Source organism: Ictalurus punctatus, chromosome 5 (genome assembly GCF_001660625.3).
Source record: "Ictalurus punctatus breed USDA103 chromosome 5, Coco_2.0, whole genome shotgun sequence".
NCBI classification, from domain to species: Eukaryota; Metazoa; Chordata; class Actinopteri; order Siluriformes; family Ictaluridae; genus Ictalurus; species Ictalurus punctatus.
Window position 1 is genome coordinate 8325368 of NC_030420.2, and position 20942 is coordinate 8346309.

Below are 20942 nucleotides of genomic sequence, written 5' to 3' on the forward strand. Positions count from 1 at the left end.
GTGGTGACGTGTGGCTCACTTCCTGTTAAGAAAAACACACAACAAAACAAAACCTTGAAACTTGCAGCTTATAAAAAGCTGAAAATAACTCCAGTGTAGGCTTTGACCGACCTCTTAAGCCATTTATCACCATGCCATGTATCTACAGAGTGTCGGAGCGGAGAGTGTGTATGTGTGTGCGCGCGCACATTTTATGGATAGCCAATCATATGTCGCACTCAAACGCATACTGAATTCTCTCCTTCTTTGAGGTTCCATGTGTCGTGTTTAAATATTCATGAACATGAAGAACATACAACAAAAAACAAACAAACAAACAAAAAAAAACCCAACAAAAATATAGCGTTATACATGAATAAGTACGGGAAAGAGTCCCGTGTTTAGCTTGTATCCATCTGGTGGCAGTTTAACGGTAGTTAGTGCGCCGTATGTGAGTCCAGCATGGCCTTCTGACTGCCTGCAAAAAAAAAAACAAGAGTACATGCTCCAAAAGTGACTGAGCTAGGCTACCTGTTTCTGCTTTAAGTAGGACGACACTTATTTGCGGGTATATACAAATTTATAGGGTGATAGCCTAGGGATTCCCCTGGGACAGTGACGTAAGAGGAAGTCCCGATTTATTATACATTTTTAACGACAGTGATTCTCAGCCTATTGCAATTGCCACTAACGTGCTTATAGTCGATATAAATATTATTCCGCTATCTATAATATCAAAATGTCTGGTCATGCAAAAATCGAATCTCAAATGTAAAGCTGCCTTCAAATGTAAAGCTCGAATACATTAAAAGAAGTATAGGCTATAAACAAATTCATCTTGAACTGAACCTCGGTTTTAATAACACTGTTTAGAATAGGCAAATATGTTCTGAATTTGTTTTCTGGAGCCATGACAGCCTTTTATTCTTATTCTTATTATAGCCTTTTATTAATCTGTCCTATACAGTCCTTTACAGAACCCAAACCAGTCAAACGGGATTCAAATATAGATTTAAAACATGTTGTGTCTATACACAATATTCCAGTAAATAGTATAGTAGCTACATATTTGCCTAATACGCATACTGTTTGTTTACTTTTATTATACTCATAAAAGTATTAGGCTTATTAGAGGTCTGTGGTTTTGTTACTTCAGAGGTAGACCTACTGTTTAAATAAAAGTTTGGGGGGGTTTTTTGTTTGTTTGTTTATTTGTTCACGTGACGTCTTGCATGCAGTGTTAATTTCACTCTTGATAGCTCATAAAGTTGCTTCCAATGAGAATTCACTCGTCGTGAGAATCACTGGGCTGTCAAGATGCGATGGATTTGGTGAAATGTGTGAGATGAGCAGATCTGGGTGTGTGAGTGTGTGTGTGTGTGTGGGGGGGGGGGGGGGGGGGGGGGGGTAATCTGTACTGCGCTCGCCCCTCTCTCTCTCTCTCTCTCTCTCTCTCTCTCTCTCTAAAGGAAGCGCGACTCCTTATCGCGTCACTCCGTGTTTGGGCGCTCGGCAGGAAACGGCTTTTCCTCCCGGATAGTTGCAGCGAGAGAGCTTGAAGCGCCGTCTTTCTTTTTCTCTTTACTCAATGCTCCTCTCCGTCCACAAGCCGCAGAAGCCGGCCAGAAGGAAGAATGCCTCCTTCCACGGAGAGCCTCTCGGTCGCGTCTCGCGCGCTCTTGGTCACTGTTTTGCTGGCATCGCGCTGCGTCTGCGCGCTCCATGTCCAGCAGACGTTCTCGACCCAGAGCGAGACCAATAACTTTGTAGTGGACGCGGTGTCACGCCGGGTCTACCTGGCCGCCGTGAACGCCATCTATCAGCTCAATGGCACGCTGGCAACGGAGGTGTCAAATAGCACGGGACCGGTGCGGGATAACGTGCTGTGCCATGCGCCACAGCTTCCACAGGCGCCGTGCGAACACACCAAGTACCTCACGGACAACTACAACAAACTGCTGGCGCTGGACCGCGAGCAAGGCGTGCTGGTGGCGTGCGGCTCGGTGTACCAGGGCTTCTGCGAGCTGCGCAGGATGGATAACGTGTCCCAGATCGCCGTGGAGTTCCCGAAGCCCAACGCCACCGTGTTCCCGAGCATGCTCAACATCGTGGCCAACCACCCGAATGCCAGCACCGTCGGACTCGTGTTCCGAAGCCAGGGCGGCACCCCACGCCTGCTCGTGGCCGCCACTTACACGGGCCTGGGCACCGAATACTTCCCGAAGAACCACAGCAAAGAGGACCTGCGCTTCGAGAACACGCCCGAGATTGCGATCCGCTCGCTGAACACCAAGGACCTGGCGCGCCTTTTCACCTACGACATCAACCCGTCCGAGGATAACGTGTTCAAAATCAAGCAGGAGGTCAAGCCCAAGCACAAGCTCAGCTTCGTGCGCGTCTTCGCGCAAAAGAGCTACTCGTACATCGCCATGAACAACGACGCTAACAGCGGCTTCAAGGAGAGCCAGCCCAACAGCATCCTGGCGCGCATCTGCCTGGACACGGACACCCCGCGCCGCCAAGCCTCCGAGGGCCGCAAGCTCACCGAGTCTTACATCCAAATGGGGCTCCAGTGCGGAGCCAGCGGAAACATCTACAACCGACTTGTGTCGATTTTTCCCGCAGACATTGACGTTCAGGGTCACCCGGCCGCCGAGCCTTACCTGTTTGGTGTGTTCGCCAAGTCGAACCGGAAGTCGGCGCTGTGCGCGTTCCGGGTCGCGGAGATCGAGGAGACTATTCGGCGGGGACGCAGGAACTGTTCCAATGGACCAAACGGAGACGTCCAAGTGCTGGACAGCGTAATTCAGGGCTCGGGGGCAGAATGCGAGGCCAAAGGCAACATAGTGGTGAGTGTTTTTATTATTATTATTATTATTATTATTATTATTATTATTACTAGGCCTGCTAAATATTATTCATATGTGTTCTGGGTTATAACAGTCATACCTTGTAAATGATTTAAGGCAGTATAATATAGCCTAAATAAGTTAGCTAAAAATAGAAGTTCACGTGCTGGATACTTGCAGGGCTCCAAAAGCAAAATAGTGCATTTTCCCCTCTAGAAATAAACCAAGAGTAAGAAACAAAAAGCTGTCGAAAACTAACTACCCGCTAAAATGAGACCCAACGTCTTTCTGTTAGACTGAAGAACATGCTGATCTCACGTTTTCAGAACTTTATAGGGTTTTCCACGGGTTTTTTCTTCTTCTTCTTCATGTCCAGACATATGTTTTCGTTCAAACCACTGCGTCACCTAAATCTGAATTCACTAAAACATGTTGATCTTGGCAAGTATGCAATGTGTGTTTTTACGCCAAGAGATTGTTCCCACTGTTGGGGAGTGGAGGACTCTCCCACATCCTGAACTCGCTCAGTGCGCGCGCTGTTATTGCGCCAGAGCGTGGGTTATGGGAACGGCTCCGGGGTTGAGACTAGAGATTCATCCTCCATCCTGACAGATAAGCCGCATCCAAACAGCGGTGACAACACCGCGCTAAACCCTCGCCTGTAGTGACGTATAAACACAAGAATTTATTCCAATGCACGGTGTTTAATTCTACAGCGACAGTTAGTGTTAAATTCACTCTGGTACTCAAACTTTTTACACATTTCCAGAAATGAGGGTTGGGGGTTCTATTCAGTTTGCTTCTGGGGTTTCCTCCAGGTAAGCAGTTTCCTCCCCCAGAGCCCAAAGCCACGCGTCGTAGGCTGACTGGCATTACCAAATTGTCCGTGTGTGTGCGATTGTGCCCTGCAATGAGTTGGCACCCCATCCAGAGTGTCCCTCGCCTCATGCCCCGAGTCCCCTGGGATAGGCTCCAGGCTCCCCATTACCCTGTGCAGGATAAGTGGCATGGAAAATGGATTTCCAAGGACGTCCTTATGATCATAGGACAGATTTTACCGTGTAGCTGATTCGTATTAACCTCTTTGAGCCTTTAGAGCTTTTTACTCCTGATGTAGTCACAGCACTTCTTGCGTTTATTGGAATTGCATTTAAAAAATGACAGTTAACATTATTTATACTTGTTTTTTTTAGTTCATGAATTTTAGTGAACTAAATAATAACCAGAATAACTTTTAAATATACATAAATAAATAAAGATGTAGGGGCGGGGGTGTATTGTTACATTCCTCCATGGTAACATTGAAATGTTTTGTTACAAATAGTAGGCATGCTCAGTTTTAAACAAGACCGTCTCAGTCTCAGGTTCCATCTGTGTAAATGTGTTAAGTGTAGTTTTAATAGGGAGAATACTTTTTAATCTTACTCTGAATTCTGTGGCTGAATATCAAGTGGCATAGAGTATACTAGACAATTACATTATCCCCTAGGTTCAGAAACTTCTGGTCTAGGGCTGTATTTAAAATAGAATATTCAGCAAATGTAATGCAAAATCTTCCAACATAATGTTGGGTACTTATTTTAAATACATTATTAGTTGTTTGAGGTGTTGAGGTGCTTTGTTTTGGGGTACTGGTGTCTCGACTGAGCACTTTTATTATTACTATTGTTTTATTATTATTGTTGTTTAATAGACACTTATATTGTTAAATTAATTCTTGACAAACACCTTTAATGTGAAATCATTGAAAATGAATTGTTCCTTATGTAGAAATTTTCAGTTACAGCTTATTTCCATTTCTATGTTTTTGTAATCATAATCACAATCATAGCCTATGATATGTGAACATCTAATAAACGGTTCAAAGAATTAGTCAGTTGCAGCTTTACAAACAACATCAACATTCCCCGAAAATAGTTCCTCATTGGCTTAAAGTGAATATTACGGTGACTGCCGTAGGGACTCACTTTGGTAGGAGGAAGTAATGCCAGTTTGGCCTAGTTTGGAGTTTTGTGGTCTCTCCAAAATCCCCTTTGACAAATCCTTAAGGATGTTTGTCAAGTGTGGGAAAAAAAATCCCTCCCAGATGGTTTTTTTTTTCTGGTAGGAGTTTCTTAATGCCAGTTTCAGTTCCTCTGCATACAGTAATCAAATGTACACATTTAAAAACAGCTGATAAATAAAGTAACTCAGACCCTTGGACATGGGTATTTCACTGATTTCAAGGACAAGGTTAATGGTTGTTGTCTTGCGTTACTTCATCCATAAGAAGTCCAACCAAAGCACTTGTTCAAAAGTTGGTGTGGATTTTGCACACCAGACAGGTATATGCGTTCATGCTGTGCCAAGTTGATCACAAATGTAATGCATATCATGCAAATGTTGTTTAAAGAAGCCTAGTAACACAAACTTCACCCTAACATACCATTCGAAACATTTTATATCAACTTTGCTTATGCAAATTCTTATACATACATACAATCCCAATTCCAAAATGGTTGTGACACTGTGTAAAATGTAAATACATGTAAATAAAAAACAGAATGCAATGTTTTGCAAATCTCATAAACCCATATGTTATTCACAATAGAATATAGAAAACATATCAAATGTTTAAATTGAGGAAATGTACCATTTTAAGGAAAAAATAAGGTCGTTTTTAATTTGATGGCTGCAACACGTTTCAAAAAAGTTGGGACGGGGAAACAAAAGGCTGAAAGGGAAGGGTTACTAAAAAGAAACGACTGGAAGAACATTTTGCAATTGTCAACAGGTCAGTAACATGATTGGGTATAAAAATGAGTATCTTAGAGAGGCAGGGTCTCTCAGAAGTAAAGATGGGATGGAATCTGGATGGAATCTTGCTGCTAAACCTGTTTATACCTTTCAGCATTGAATGTGCCTATACAGATGTGCAAGCTGCCCAGTTCATTGGCACTAATGCACCCCATACCATCAGAGATGCAGGCTTTTGGACTGAGCGCTGATAAAAAGCCGGATGGTCCCTCTCCTCTTTAGTCCTCTTTAGTTTAGAGGACGCAGCGTCCATGGTTTCCAAAAAAGATTTTAAAATTTCGATTCGTCGGACCAGAGAACAGTTTTCCACTTTGCCTCAGTCCATTTTAAATGAGCTTTGGCCAGAGAAGACGGTGGCATTTCTGGATCAGGTTCACATATGGCTTCTTCTTTGCATGGTAGAGCTTTAACCAGCATTTGTGGATAGGTCGGTGAACTGTGTTCACAGACAATGGGTTCTGGAGGTGTTTCTGAGCCCATGCAGTGATTTCCATTACAGATCATGCCTGTTTTTAATGCAGTGCCGCCTGAGGGTCCGAAGATCACGAGCATGCAGTATTGATTTTCACCCTTGTCCTTGCGCACAGAGATTTCTCCTGATTCTCAGAATCTTTTGATGATATTATGAACTGTAGATGATGAGATATTCATAGTCTTCTTAATTTTACATTGAGGAAAATCATTATTCTGAAATTGTTCCACAAATTGTAGACGCAGTTTGTCGCAGATTGGTGAACCTCTGCCAATCTTTACTTCTGAAAGACTCTGCCTCTTACTGACCTGTTTCCAATTAACCTCCGGCCGTTTCTTTTTAGTAACACTTACTTGTCTAGCCTTTTGTTGCCCCTGTCCCAACTTTTTTGAGACGTGTTGCGGCCATCAAATTCAAAATTACCTTTTTTTTTTTTTCTTAAAATGGTACATTTCCTCAGGTTAAACATTTGATATGTTTTCTATCTTCTATTGTAAAAAGGGCTGCAACTAACGATTATTTTTCATCGATTAGTTGGCCGATTACCCCCCCCCCCCCCCCCTCGCTCTCTCGCTCTCTCTCTCTCGATTAATCGGATGGATTTAAACTTAAATTAAACTAAATCTTACAAGCAACTCACAACCACACCACTGTAATGCTTCTGTGCTCCACAAACTCTGCTTTATAAAGTTTATAAATCTTCTCGGTGGTGTTTAATATAAAATGCCCCCCTGCCTTTGAGGACTTAGAGGTCACACACTTTCTTCCTCAGTCACGTGACGAATTCGCCTCCATCTGATGGTGACTGAGGTCATGTTGGAATAAAAGATAACGCTGACAAACAGTAAAGTGAAGAAAGTCAGTGTCGGTGACTCTGAGGCTAAAGCTAGCGGCGTCGCATTACGTGCATGTGACGTCAAGCGCCGTTGACTAGGAAGCGGCTTATACTTCCGGTTAGTACAAACCCGCTAGTGTTATATTTGAGATGATATTACCTTTCTAAAATCCACACACTAGATGGTAGAGTACTCCGTGCACAGTGTAAGTGTATAGTACGTTATTTGGGACACGACTTTAGTATTTACTCTCCGAGGTATGATTTCTGAATAGAAGTAACGTAATGAGCAAATCTCCGCAGTGCCGCGCAGACCAACTAATCGATAATGAGATTCGTTGACAACGATTTTCATAATCGATTATTATCGATTTTATCGATTAGTTGTTGCAGCTCTAATTGTAAATAACATATGGGCTTATGAGATTTGCAAATCATTGCATTCTGTTTTTGTATACATTTATTTACATTTTACACAGCGTCCCGACTTTTTTGAAATCGGGATTGTAATTGTTTAAAAAAAAAAAACCCAGAAGGAATCAATTAAACCATACATTTAGACTTGAAAGTGATTTAAAGGAACAGCTCATGATGAATCCACACAAAACACAAAAAATCATTTTAATGTCTCAGACAAAAATCGAACTTCGTACAACAATGTTTTGCGACCTTAGAATACATAATGTGATGTGCTCAGTGGTGGCTGATTTAACGAACAAAAGCAAAGTTCAGTCAGTGTAAGCTTTTTTCATTGTGTGCTATGATACTCAAGTAAAAGCCATAAATAGCAGCACAGTAATAGGATGACACAAAACTCATGGGACAGCTACAAATACTATAGTGACTATGATGAAATGTAAATAAAACATGCTAATGGTCAGCAAATAATATCCTTATTTCCTCAAGCTCACGCTGAAGGATGTTTCTGTTTATGCAACGCTGTTTTCTGCATGAGCCCAAATCGGTGACGTAAACAGAACGCAGTCATTTTCTTTAATCGCAGGTCTATCGTTAGAGGATTTACCATGGAGATCTGATCAAGTTTACCAGATGTACAGACAAAGAAGCAGAAGCTAGATAAATAGATACTGTAGAAGCTTGTTAGACGGCTAACGGTAAAGTTACTTTGAATACTTTTGACAAAATTGACAACTTTTGCTTTCTGAGTTAACAGGCTGGAATTAACATGATGATACTGGCAGCTAATAGCTTTCATCCATGGTTAGCAACATTTTTGACTGAACTATTCCTTTGGAAATCGATGAACAGATGGGCTCTGCATGATACCATATTTTCTTACGGTATGAGCCAGAAACACATGGTGCCCTGTCATGTGTCTGGCAAGACTCTTTTTCTGTTATTTAGGCTCACGCTTCGTTATCTAAACCATTAAAGAGGCACTTTTCCCTCGGGCTCCCCCAAAATGACACAAGCTCTGACATTTCATTACTCACGTTTCCAGACTGTGCTCACCTCAGAGACGACCGGTGTGGAACTCGATTGGCGACACACACACGCACAAATTGGGGGGGGGTGAGGAAGAGAAAAAGAGAGAAGAACCTTAGGTCCTATACATCCTATTTATTTATTTATCATTTATTTATATCTATATAATCCTATTTATCCTATTTATTCCCATAAATAAAACAAGCACTGTCCTTTCATGTCTCAGTAGCGTGTGAACTCATGAACAACCATGTCGTGGAACCAGCATCAGCTTTTATAATGTTCAGGTCAAGTGTGAAAAGAAGAATTTGATTTCCCTTTTTAGTGCATGTAGCATATCCTTTAAATAGGGGAGCAACTTGTTTCTTAAGAATCTCATGGGAAACACCCCCACCCCCCACCTCAAGTCCCCCGGTTTCTCTAGTCCATGGTTTACACACTTCAACCAGCCGTAAATTTCCACCACCCTCTCAAGCGCTCTGCTCATGCGAGCCGAAATAAGTGCTCCTCTTAGCACAACACGTCTACTGTGTTACTTCATCCGTGACCCAAGGCTAGCCTAAATGATGCGCTTTCTAGATAGTTGAACGGACGAGTCATTCCAGCTTTACAGTTGGACTGATTATAATAATAGAGCAAATCAACCTTGCAGATCCAAGTGATATACGTATTTACAGTGAACTGACGAGTGTTTATTTGCTCTCTCTCTCTCTTTCTCTCTCTCAGCTTCAACTGGAGCAGCTGAATTGCGGCGCGGCCCACCTGCAGCATCCGCTGGCCCTGAGGAAGCCGATCAGAGCTGAGCCGTTGTACGAGGCATCTGGGATCAACTCGGTCGCAGTGGACAACATTCACAACTACACAGTGGTCTTCCTGGGCACCAGCAATGGCCGGCTGCGCAAGGTGAGATGACATATTTCATTCAGTAGCATTGAACTTCTTGTGAAGCCGGGATATCTCTTTGGATTCTAAAGCAATGCCATTTATAATATAACATAAAACACTCAAAAGTGCCTTACCATCATCTAAAACAGTGGTCACCAACCTTGTTCCTGGAGATCTACCTTCCTGACGACTTTAGCGCCAACCATAATCGTACCCACCTGGCCATCTAATCATTGCCTTAATAAGTTCTTGATCAACTAAAACAGGTGTGTTAGATTTTGGTTGGAGATGAAACCTGCAGGAAATGTAGAGCCCAAGGAAGAGGGTTGGTGACTGCTGCTCTAAAAGAACACTGTTTATTTAATAGCCACACAGAACACTTCAACCCCTCATGATGGAAGATGTACAAATGTGAGATGGAGGTCACGTGGTAGGACATACTCAGGGGTGGACAATTCATACATTTATTAACTAGCCCACTGGATGAGTGAAAGCTCCAATGTCTCATGTTTTGGTTGCCTGGAACTTGGGTAGCACAAAGTAATAATGTATGGTGAGCTAGTTAAGAGCGTTAATACAGATTAAGGGAGACTGAAATTATTTGCTGGATACGCATCTGGAATGTGCTCCAACAGTGTATGATCTCTGGACTAGAGTATTTTGCTCAAGTCATCGGGAGATCCATTCATACATCCATACATTTTCCATAGCGCTTATCCTGCACAGGGTTGCGTGGGAGCCTCGAGCGTATCCCAGGGGATTCGGGGCACAAGGCAGCGGACACCCTGGACGGGGTACCAACCCATCACAGGGCAAAATCGCACACCCATTCACACACTACGGACAATTTGGAAATGCCAATCAACCTACAGTGCATGAAATTGGAGTATCTGGAGGAAATCCCCAAACTCCAGGGAATTAAACCCCCAAACCTTGGAGGTGTGAGGCAAACGTGCTAACCTCTAAGCCCCCCCATCGGGAGATCACTACTTCAAAGCCAAATGATGCCACAGCCATCTGTGGCTGTGATCTGAGGGACCAAATTTAGAACCTAGAAATGCTTTCTAGGTGGGCTTGATGGCATACTCTCTAACCAATCACAGGCACCTGTGAGCTCATGTATGCGGAAGAGGGCGGATAGCGCTATCTTCTGAGTATGTTAGATTTCCTTGTGACGCTGCACAAGTAGCAGATTGAAAAGACCTGCTCAGCTGTACTCACTTGTCTTGGTTGGTAGTTGTTGTATGATGGGAGAGCTGGCTGGTGGGTTGGAATTGGCAGGTGACCAAATAGGAGGAAAACTGTGAGGAAAAAAACGGTTTTCATAAGGGCATTAAGTGCAGTTACCAGGCTTTTCCATCTTGAGCAGATGAAAATGTTTGATAGTTGCTGAGGAGTTACATTTGTGTGTGTGTGTGTGTGTGTGTGTGTGTGTGTGTGTGTGTGTGTGTGTTAGTTTTAGAAAGCACCTCAACCAAGGAGGTATGTATGTATGGGCAGGGTTTAAGGATTTCTCTGAAAGCTTTGTTTTGTATCTAATGTTATCTGAGCTTCTTCAAGAGCCAGTCAGTGCTTATCAGATTTTTAAGGGTTCACGCTATATATATTTTTTTAAGGGTTCAACCTCATCTCTCTCTTTCTCTCTCTCTCTCTCTCTCTCACACACACACACACACACACACACACGCATGCACGCACACACCTTTGTGTCCCCATCTCAGGTTCTTGCCAGCAGAACACTCTGGTCTTGAAAGCATCTGCAGGCACCCTGCTTTCAGAGACAGGAGAAAAATATTCCTTAATTAGGCGAAATTCCAGCACCGTATCTCATTCCCATACGGAGTCACCTCTCAGTGCGAGCTTCAAAGTCAGCAAAGAAATGCAGCGAGTCTCTCCATGGCATTGGAAAAATTCTGTTAAACTGGTAGAGGCTATTGTTTCGCACAGGGCTTTATATGCGTGTTACGAGACAGGACCTGTTTGGCTGCAGGGCGTCCTGTTTTAGGAGTCCCACGAAAAAAAAAAGGCTTTTTATTTCTATGCCAGGATGCGGGCTGGCAGTAATTGCATGCCTGGATTCTGTGCTGAGTCTGGAGTTAAGGTGTGTGTCTGTTTGAAAAATTGAAGTGTAGTTTGTAGTAAGTAGGACGTGACCGGGATACACATCTGGTAGACGGTAAATTTTTGTATAAATGAATATATGTGCATGTGCGTGTGTGTGAGTGTGTGTGTGCAGGCCTTGTGGCTAGTTCTGTGGCTGCGCTAATGGTTTTAGTGACGTTTGTAATGTGATTTGAGAGGGTGACTTGGAGATGTGTTAGTGCAGTCAGATTGAGTTACAGCTCAACCTCTGCTTATATGCCACTCTTAAAACCTGCTAATACAATAACACACACAAACACACACACACACACACACACACACACACACACACACTCGACTTCCCCTCTCTCTTTCTACCTCTCTCCCTTCTCCTAATTAGTAAAGCTGTGATATATAAGACGGGACTATAGACTGCAAACATTTTGTAAGCTTTTCATTTTTTATAGGCTTTATGAACACGTGTTTCTATAATACACACTCGTTTCCTTCTTCCCTTTCAACGTGTCGTCGAATCCATCTGTCCATTTATTCTTCTCCATCCATTATGAGTAAGAACAGCTCAAGGAGACTGGCAGAGTAGCTGACGCTCACACCTCCAAAATCTGGTGAAACTGGTGTTGTGCCTAAAACAAACTGTGACTGGTTGAGCACACTGATAGTGTTTGGAAAGCTTTGGATTGTAACAAGAAGTGATACGAATGTAGAAGTAGCACTAGCAGTTTGAACATCTGTTAACATCTGTATAAGCGTTTATAACCCAGCTTTAATAGGTTACGATAGAGGGAAGTGGGTGAATGTTTATGGAAAACATTGGGCAAAGATCCAAAGCTGGGCATGAATAAAGGGAATGCGAGTCAGATTCCAGTGTAATGTTGCGACAAGTCAAGTACTTTATCTTTTTCCTCCTTTGTCTCAAGTTTCCTTTACATTTTTTGTTTCCTTGAGATTTGTTTCTATTTCTGTCTATTCTGGCAGACACCAGAGGGAATGTATGTGAATGACGGACGCACATGTTTGCAGATATGCAGATACAGACGTACAAATCAGTTCTTAGTGTGTCCATCTATCCATCTGTCCATACTTTCATCCACCCATTTCTCTATTCCTGCATACAATAGTAATTTCTGTGTCTATAGAGCTATAGACTAACTATGAATTTGCCTCTTACTCTTACAGTCCCATCCATCCATCCATCCATCCATCTATCCAACCATCCATCCATTCACCCATACATCTACACTTCCATCTGTGGATTCATTCTCTTACTCTAACAGTTCTAACCATCCATCCATCTATCCATCCATCTATCCATCCATCCATCTGCGCATTCTGTCTCTTACAGTTCCATCCATCCATCCAGCCATGGATTCTGTCTTTTACTTCATCCATCCACCCATCCATCCACCCATCCAATCATCCATCTACCCTTTCATCTCTGCATTCTGTCTCCTACTCTTACTTTTCATTCTGTGAATACTGTCTCTTACTCTTATAGGTCCATTGATTCCATCCATCCATTCATCCATCCATTCATCCAACGTTTCATATATGGTAAATGGTAAATGTTAAATGGTGCACTTTTATCCAAAGCGCTTTATACTGTGTCTCATTCGCACACACACTCACACAATAATGGTAGCAGAGCTGTCATACAAGGCGCTAACTTGCCATCGGGAGCAACTTGGGGTTCAGTGTCTTGCCCAAGGACACTTCGGCATGTGGGGTCATGTGGGCCGGCAATCGAATCGCCAACCCTACGATTAGTGGACAACCCGCTCTACCACCTGAGCCACAGCCGCCCCTATGGGTTCTGTCTCTTACTCTTACAGTCTAATCTATCGTTATGTGCATTCATCCATACATCCATCCAGCCATCTATCTATCCATCTACCCTTTCATTTATGGATTCTCTTAAATGTTCCAACAGTCTTTCAGATAGGACATCTATGGAACATCTGCACCAGACATGTACATCAGTGGTTTTCCAGTCAGCCTCTACCTTTGTTGTGTTTCTGTGTGTGTCTGTTTTCCACTTCCCTCTGTCTCTCAGCAAGGACCATCTAAACCAAAATAGACACTTTGATTTGAATCACACACAAACGGACTCTCTCTCTCTCGCTCTCTCTCTCTCTCCCTCTCTCTCACACACACACACACACGTGCGTGCACATACACTCAGCCTGTTGCAGCTGAGTGACTATGAAAGAAAGAGTTCTTTTGATGTGCTGGAAGCTAGACACCCTGACCCTGTAGCAGAGCAGGTGTTCAAGTGTGTTTGTGTGTGTGTGTGTGTGTGTGAGGGTTTTTTTTCTGTTTTTTTTTTTTTTTTTTTTGCATCATTTGTGTGTTTTGTGACTGCACGGATTTCCAGTGTCATGATTCATTGTGCTTTCTGTGCTACTGCATCTGGACAGGCGTGTCAGTGTGTGTGGGCTTGCCCCTTTAACAGACAAAAATTTACATTTACATTTACATTCACATTTACATCTATTCGTTATAGACATATTTATCCAAAGTGACTTACAACTGTGACAGGATACAAGTCCAAGCATACAGCTGGGTTTTTCCATGGGGTGCCATTTAGCCTTACCTCTTAAAAATGAAACTTTTATTAAAAATTATTTTTCAACACAGAGCGTAGAAAACCTGGCTTTAACCATTCAAACCATTCGAATGATCTCAGGCAATAATCTTATTTTATTTTTACAAAGTTTTTTCTCTTGGCTATATTCTGCTCTTGAACGAGTAGCACGCTTGAAATTAATTAGTAAATACACGAAATATGGCTACTAGCATCCAAGCTAAGGGCACAAAGAAAAAGGAATGATGATGCAGCTTCCTTGCGTGAGTAAACCAAACCAAAATCAATTATAATGGATGATTCATGGGAAAGCATGTTCACACATTGGGTTCACACGTTAATGCAAAAATATTATTTTGGAGTATTTTGCCGATTATTTTTTCATGGTAAGATGGTGTTTTAGTGGCAGGCAAAGATGTACTGTAGAGAGGTTTTTATTAACTGTTTAAGATATTTATCTGAAACATGGTAATAAGTTATCGGGAAGAATAAATTACCTATGTTTAAAATGTCTTTATGCTTATTTTACATACATATTTGTAAATGCTCATTGGTGGAATGGTAGTCTTGAGATTGCACTCCCAGAATTACCACATACACTAACTTTATTAGAAATACCTGAACACTTGCTCATACATGCCGTTCCAATCAGCCAATCACATGGCAGCAATAGACTGCATACATCTGTACAGACTGTATAAGTCAAGAGCTTCAGTTAATATTCAAATGAAAAGGAATGGTGGGGGTGTGACCATGGCATGGTCCTTGGTGCCAGATGGGCTGGTCTGAGTATTTCAGAAACTGCTGGGATTTTCACATTTACACAGAATGGTGCAGGAAACGCCTCAAAAAAACATACAGTGAGCAGCAGTTCTGTCAGTGGAAAACCCTTGTTAATGAGAGAGGTCAGAGGAGAATAGCCACACTGGTTTGAGCTGACATGACAACTATAAGATGGTGAGCAGAAAAGCATCTCAGAATGCACAACACTTTGATCCTTGATGAAGGATGGGCTGCAGCAACCCATCAGAAGCCCACATCGGAGTCAGCCAAGAAAAGAAATCAGAGTCTACAGTATGTTATAATTCATTTGAACCACATGGACAGAGCTAAGACTACACAGGACCGCAGTCCATATAAATTTGATCATACTGTGAATGGAAGTGAATGGTATGTAATGAGCAGAAGCACATGATCATTAAGTAAAGAGAAGCTGTGGTTCCGTGGTTAAGATTCTGTATGAGTGACTGGAAAGTAGAGAGGCCTTCCAGAGAGTTAACCCCAACCCTTAAACACTAAGCGTTAGATTCGATTGTGCCTCATTTGTATTTCACTTTGTCTAAAACTCTCTGCCAAATGAATGAGTGTAAATGTAAACGTTTGGTCAGATTAAAAGCTTGCCATTGTGGTTAAGACGCAAGGATTCTTGTCAAGGGTTCAATTTGGTCTTGGATGAAGCATGTTTTGGTGAAACATGGATGTCCACTCGAGTTTCTCTGTATTTCTATCATGGCTTTTGTTTTTCAGCACACGTTTGATTGAGCTCTAGCAGCTTTCACACTGTGTTTTATATTCTGTGGTTATGTTTTCACTCTGTTCCTTTCCCATGCAGCTTTTTGTGTGGTATAATGGTAAAGTGGTAAGGGATTGTAAACCACATGTCACAGGCTCAGTCTTAGTCATTTGTGTCTTTCCAAGTGTTTTTAAGGGTAAATTGCGAAATACGATATGTGGAAAGCAGCCGTAGTCACAATTATATGTTTAGAATTGCTTCCACGAGCAAATCATCACTTTTTCCGTAAAAGTTTAACGATGGAGAATGTACCCACTTTTTCTTGTTGTTGATATTTAGCTAGATATTTCTTACACCAACCAACATCTACAGTTAGGCCAAATGCCCAAGAGCTTCCTACTCATTATATCATTTCACTATATGGAGTATAACATAAAGCTGATGTAGGACCTACACAGTCCACTATATGCTCATTGTGAAATATTTCAGTATCCTTTCATGTTGATTGATGCATACTTGATACAAAGTTAAAGAGCTGTACTTCCTAATATACGTATGTTAGGGGCTAAAAGTAGGATTTTAAACATTGTATGTCAAACACTGTAGAAAGTCTTAAAGCTTTTTTTAAGCATATATTGTAAGTACGTAGTACTGCCAGCTTGTATCCATGTGTTGCCCCTAACACAGCGTAACATTCAGTTTGCTCCATTTCCCATGCGCATTTGAAAAGACAGAACTGATCTCTGTCAGCGTGATGAAAATGTAGCTTAGAGCTCAAGTATGTTATTCACATGAGTATGGTCCTGGATTTGATGCCCAGCATTTCTTTCAGATCTGTACTTTAGATTAGCACGCTTCAATGAGCTGGCACTGTGCAAGCAGTATAAGTCTGATTGCGTGCTTAGGATCGAGGTTTATCCGTGCTTAGGATCCTGATTTATCCTTTAGCATGCCAGCTTTTTTTTATGGTGTAGTCTTTTAAAATCTGTCTGTTTGTTTGATACAGCCAGGAGAAAAGTATGCAACCTGTACTAATAATCATGCTGGGGGGTATGCTGTTATGTTACCAGCCCACAGTTGTTTATTTTTCTATAACAGCACATCCTGAAGTGTTTTATTCCTCTTCTACCACAGCAATCTGCCGACAATTACCATTTTCAATGAGTTCATGAACAACACTTACATTACAGCAGTGATAAACAGTTGTTCCCTCACCAGTCTCTCTCAATGTTTCTCTCTTGAAGTTAATGAGAACAACAAAAAAAATTTACACCAAGCAATTAAGAAGAGCGTACATGAAGACTTTTCTGTGGTGAAAGAAAAACTTTCTGACACTTCCATAGACTCCTTCCATAAATGTTAAATAAACATTAGAGAAAACTTCTACCATATTAGTGATTATATGTTTTTTCTTAAAAAAAAAAAAAAAAAGAATGGTCAGTATAGAAATGATAATATCATTTGAATTACAGCCAGAACTACTGATTGATTAGCAATTACTTTCTGACCAATCAGAATCAAGCATTCGGCTCTATCGTGTAATAATAATCCTATTATTTGGAAAAGGATGTAATCAAAGTAATTTATATCCTCCAAAAAATATATGTACTACCTCTCTCTCTCTCTCTCTCTCTCTCTCTCTCTCTATATATATATATATATATATATATATATATATAGAGAGAGAGAGAGAGAGAGAGAGAGAGAGACGGATATTGGGATATCATTCCACTCAAGTTTCTTCTGTAGTTTTCACAGATTTCCTGATGCATTTCACAGTCACATCAATTTGCATTTGAGTAGATAATCAACAGTTCGCTTCATATCGCTTCAGCCCCAGAACAACAATTAACGCCTTTACTCTACCAAACCATTTTACATGTTAGTGTCGTTTGGATTATCGTGTCTTAATAGCCGTCTTTTGAAATGTGATGTGGCAAATTCCTCCATATATTCTACTAAACGTCATTTCACAGGATTGCAGCAATTATTATGATGACCATGTTAAAAAAAAAAAGCTGTAGAGAATATGTGCAAAGCAAAATTTTTGCTGTTATTCATAAATCTTTATGACTGGTATGAATTGTTGCAAACTCTAATACTGCCCCCTTGCATGGCTATTAAAATACCACGATTGATTACTTAATGACCTACTCGTTGTTGTAACATGTTGTAACTTAGGAACTTTCATCTTGATACCATTTGGAGTACAGTGCTGCTGGCAATGACCTGATAATAACTTCCCTGTAATTGTAACACATCTTCTTTTTTTCCCCTCCCTCCAAATGCAGCCAGTCAGTTAAGCCATGTTCAGCTCAGAAACAATGAGACTAATGTAAAAATGAAGGGGAAGTTACAGCCACCAGTTTAGCATGGAGCAATGTCTAAATCCTCACACACTCAGCTCAGAATACATAAACAGATTTATAAAGTAGCAGGAAGACTCCGTATGAAACATATATAAAGTATATAAATTGTAATCATACATTAATTATCTGAAGGGCTTTTGTTTCTTCTTTTTTTTGCTCCATACCTCCTACCTGAATCTGCCCGAACCACATGTTGAGGATTCTGACTTCCACTTGGCCGCCATTGTTTTTTCAATATATGACGTTCTCTCTTTCATTTTCATAGATGACTGTGTGCTCACAAGTTAACGTCCTGCACATACTAAAACAGGAATTGGAAAGAATTGAGATTTATCATCTCTGCATGTCCAAATCTACTGATTTATATAATTAGCACAGTTGCCTGAGCAGCTTGGCTCAAACTCAGAAAGATTATTCAAGCGTGATTTGATGTGAATAGTTAAAAGTTTTGATTAAAAAAAAAAAAAAAACACTGTGTGGGAAAGGACAATATACTGTATGATGTAAGATTTACTCAAGATTATATTTTAGATTCTAGCTTGTTAAAGTAGTCATCAATTATCTATCTATCTATCTATCTATCTATCTATCTATATATATATATATATATATAGATAGATAGAAAGATAGATAGATAGATAGATATTATATAAAGTTTTCTTTTGCACTAAACGAACACAGTTATAAACCATTAGTTACTGTACACTAATTTACTAGCAGTCAAGCGTTCATTAACCTAGGTGCTAATGTTGTCTCTTCTAAACAGCTGTCCCTGCTGCGCAACCTTTCAGTGGCCAATCAGTGGTCGTTGCGGCTTCCCGCTGGAGAACCGGTTCATCACGTTATGACCTTTGACCCGAATGACAGGAACTACTTGTACCTCATGACGAGTCACCATGTGAGTATGAAGATTTACATCAGCAGTTTATATGAACCAAAAACTGTGTAAAGCTGTTGCTTTCTAAACAACATGTTGTTATAAAGTTCTAAATATTATACAGTATTCTCATCACACCCCGTGTGCTGTTACAACTAGACCTTAAAGTAGAGTTCGAAAATACATGGTGCTAGAAAGCATGCTTGTTAATTATTTCATGCATAACTCTCATGTAGAGACAAATATAAGCTATTTGTTTTATACATTTAAATCCTATCAACTCTTAAATATAGATTTTCCATGTCCTGGAAATAGACAGAGAGAGAGAGAGAGAGAGAGACGGCCAGACAGGGAGACAGAGAGAAAGACACTGAGAGATGACAGAGAGAGACAGAAAGAGACAAAGAGAGAGACAGAAAGAGAGATAGGGAGCGACACAGAGAGATATAGAGAAGGACAGAGCAAGAGACAGACCAAAAGACAGAGACAAAGATGTGACAGAGAGAGAAATATGAGATTGAGAGAGAGAGAGAGAAAGAGACAGATAGACAGAGAGAGAGACAGACAGAGAGAGAGAAAGAGGCAGAGAGACAGAGAGAGAGAAAGAGACAGATATATACAGAGACAGAGAGAAAGAGACAGAGAGAGAGAAAGAGACAGATAGACAGAGAGAGAGAGAAACAGACAGGTAGACAGAGAGAGAGAAAGAGACAAATAGACAGAGAGAGAAAACGAGACAGATATACAGAGAGCGAGAGAAAGAGACAGAGAGAGAGAAAGAAACAGATAGACACACACAGAGAGAGAAAGAGACAGGTAGACAGAGAGAGAGAGAGAGAGAGAGAGAGAGAGAGACACAGGTAGACAGAGAGAAAAAGAGACAGATATACAGAGAGCGAGAGAAAGAGACAGATAGACACACAGAGAGAGAAAGAGACAGGTAGACAGAGAGAGAGAAAGATAGAGAGAGAAAGAGAGAGACAGAGAGCGAGAGAAAGAGAGAGAGAGAGAGACAGGTAGACAGAGAGAGAGAGAGAGAGAGAGAGAGAGAGAGAGAGAGACACAGGTAGACAGAGAGAAAAAGAGACAGGTAGACAGAGAGCGAGAGAAAGAGACAGATAGACACACAGAGAGAAAAAGAGACAGGTAGACAGAGAGCGAGAGAAAGAGACAGATAGACACACAGAGAGAGAAAGAGACAGGTTGACAGAGAGAGAGAAAGATAGAGAGAGAAAGAGAGAGACAGAGCGAGAGAGAGAGGAATTGCACATTACACACTGAGAAGATCAGATTATGTTTATCAATAACCTCTGCTGATTAAATTATCCTCATCAATTATGTCTCGAAATATGATTACATTATCAATTAGACTACCTTCCTTAGATTTCGAAAAGTCAAATCATGGCGTAACTTTATTTTCTTTTCTTTTCCGCGGTATTATTTAAGAGCCTCTGAAGAATCGCTGCTGATGTATTTGTACCGTCTCTCCCTTCCTCCCATGTTCAAACACCTTTCTTTTTATAGTGGCTTTGTGTGATGTGGAAGGTAAGAGGAGAGGTTGTTAGGCATGTCATATCTGGGCACGGAGTTTATTGTGAGGTGTGAAATTGAATGCGAATGCGTAGTCGCGTGAAAGATCAATGTGTGAGCTCGAGGCACATGAGAACTGCACACATACAAAAGTGAGATATGACCTGACAAGCTGCCTGAACATATGTTGTGTGTGTGGGGTGTGTGTGTGTCTGTGTCTGTGTATTTAAGAGTGTTTGCTTTAGGCCCTATATATAACAGTATTATTAGTATTACATTGGTCAAAATACTGCCGGTTAAAGGTTTATGAACACCTGGACTTGCTTCCATTGGATCATTATTAAAGGCACAGACAAAACAAAAATGTGCAGCAATAAATTAGAATATTTCAGAATACTTTGAGATACTAATAGGATTTGAAAGAATAGACGTCACAATCAATCATTACCAGTCGAGTGATGATATGCTAACAAGTATAATTTGTATTGGACTTTTTCAGAAGAATTAGCATTTTATGCAAATTTGTATTTATTCAAATCAGCCTTTTGTCTAATTAAATACATTATGGGTAAGTTTGCATACTTAATAAAACCAATAGTCTTTGGATGATATTAGAATTAAAAATGTTGATTTTACAGTAAAAGAGACAAACTTTTACAGAACTGTTTATTGGAAAGTCGGTCCTTTGCTGTTTAACCAAGAGAACA

The 20942-nt window shown here is 41.0% G+C and overlaps 2 protein-coding genes across 3 annotated transcripts in view; one reads left to right on the forward strand and one right to left on the reverse strand.

Annotated features, from left to right (window-relative positions):
• LOC108265469 (cytosolic sulfotransferase 2) overlaps window positions 1-20942 on the reverse strand; it is a 278533-nt gene that overhangs the window by 257264 nt on the left and 327 nt on the right. The gene's annotated exons all lie outside the window — the stretch shown is intronic.
• The window catches only part of plxnd1 (plexin D1), a 113879-nt gene continuing 94391 nt past the window's right edge, over window positions 1455-20942 (forward strand). The window contains exons 1-3 of the mRNA XM_017467847.3: window positions 1455-2828; window positions 9104-9280; window positions 18595-18726. Coding sequence (XP_017323336.1) covers window positions 1614-2828; window positions 9104-9280; window positions 18595-18726 — 1524 coding nt within the window. The 5' untranslated portion in view covers window positions 1455-1613. The remainder of the gene's footprint in view (window positions 2829-9103; window positions 9281-18594; window positions 18727-20942) is intronic.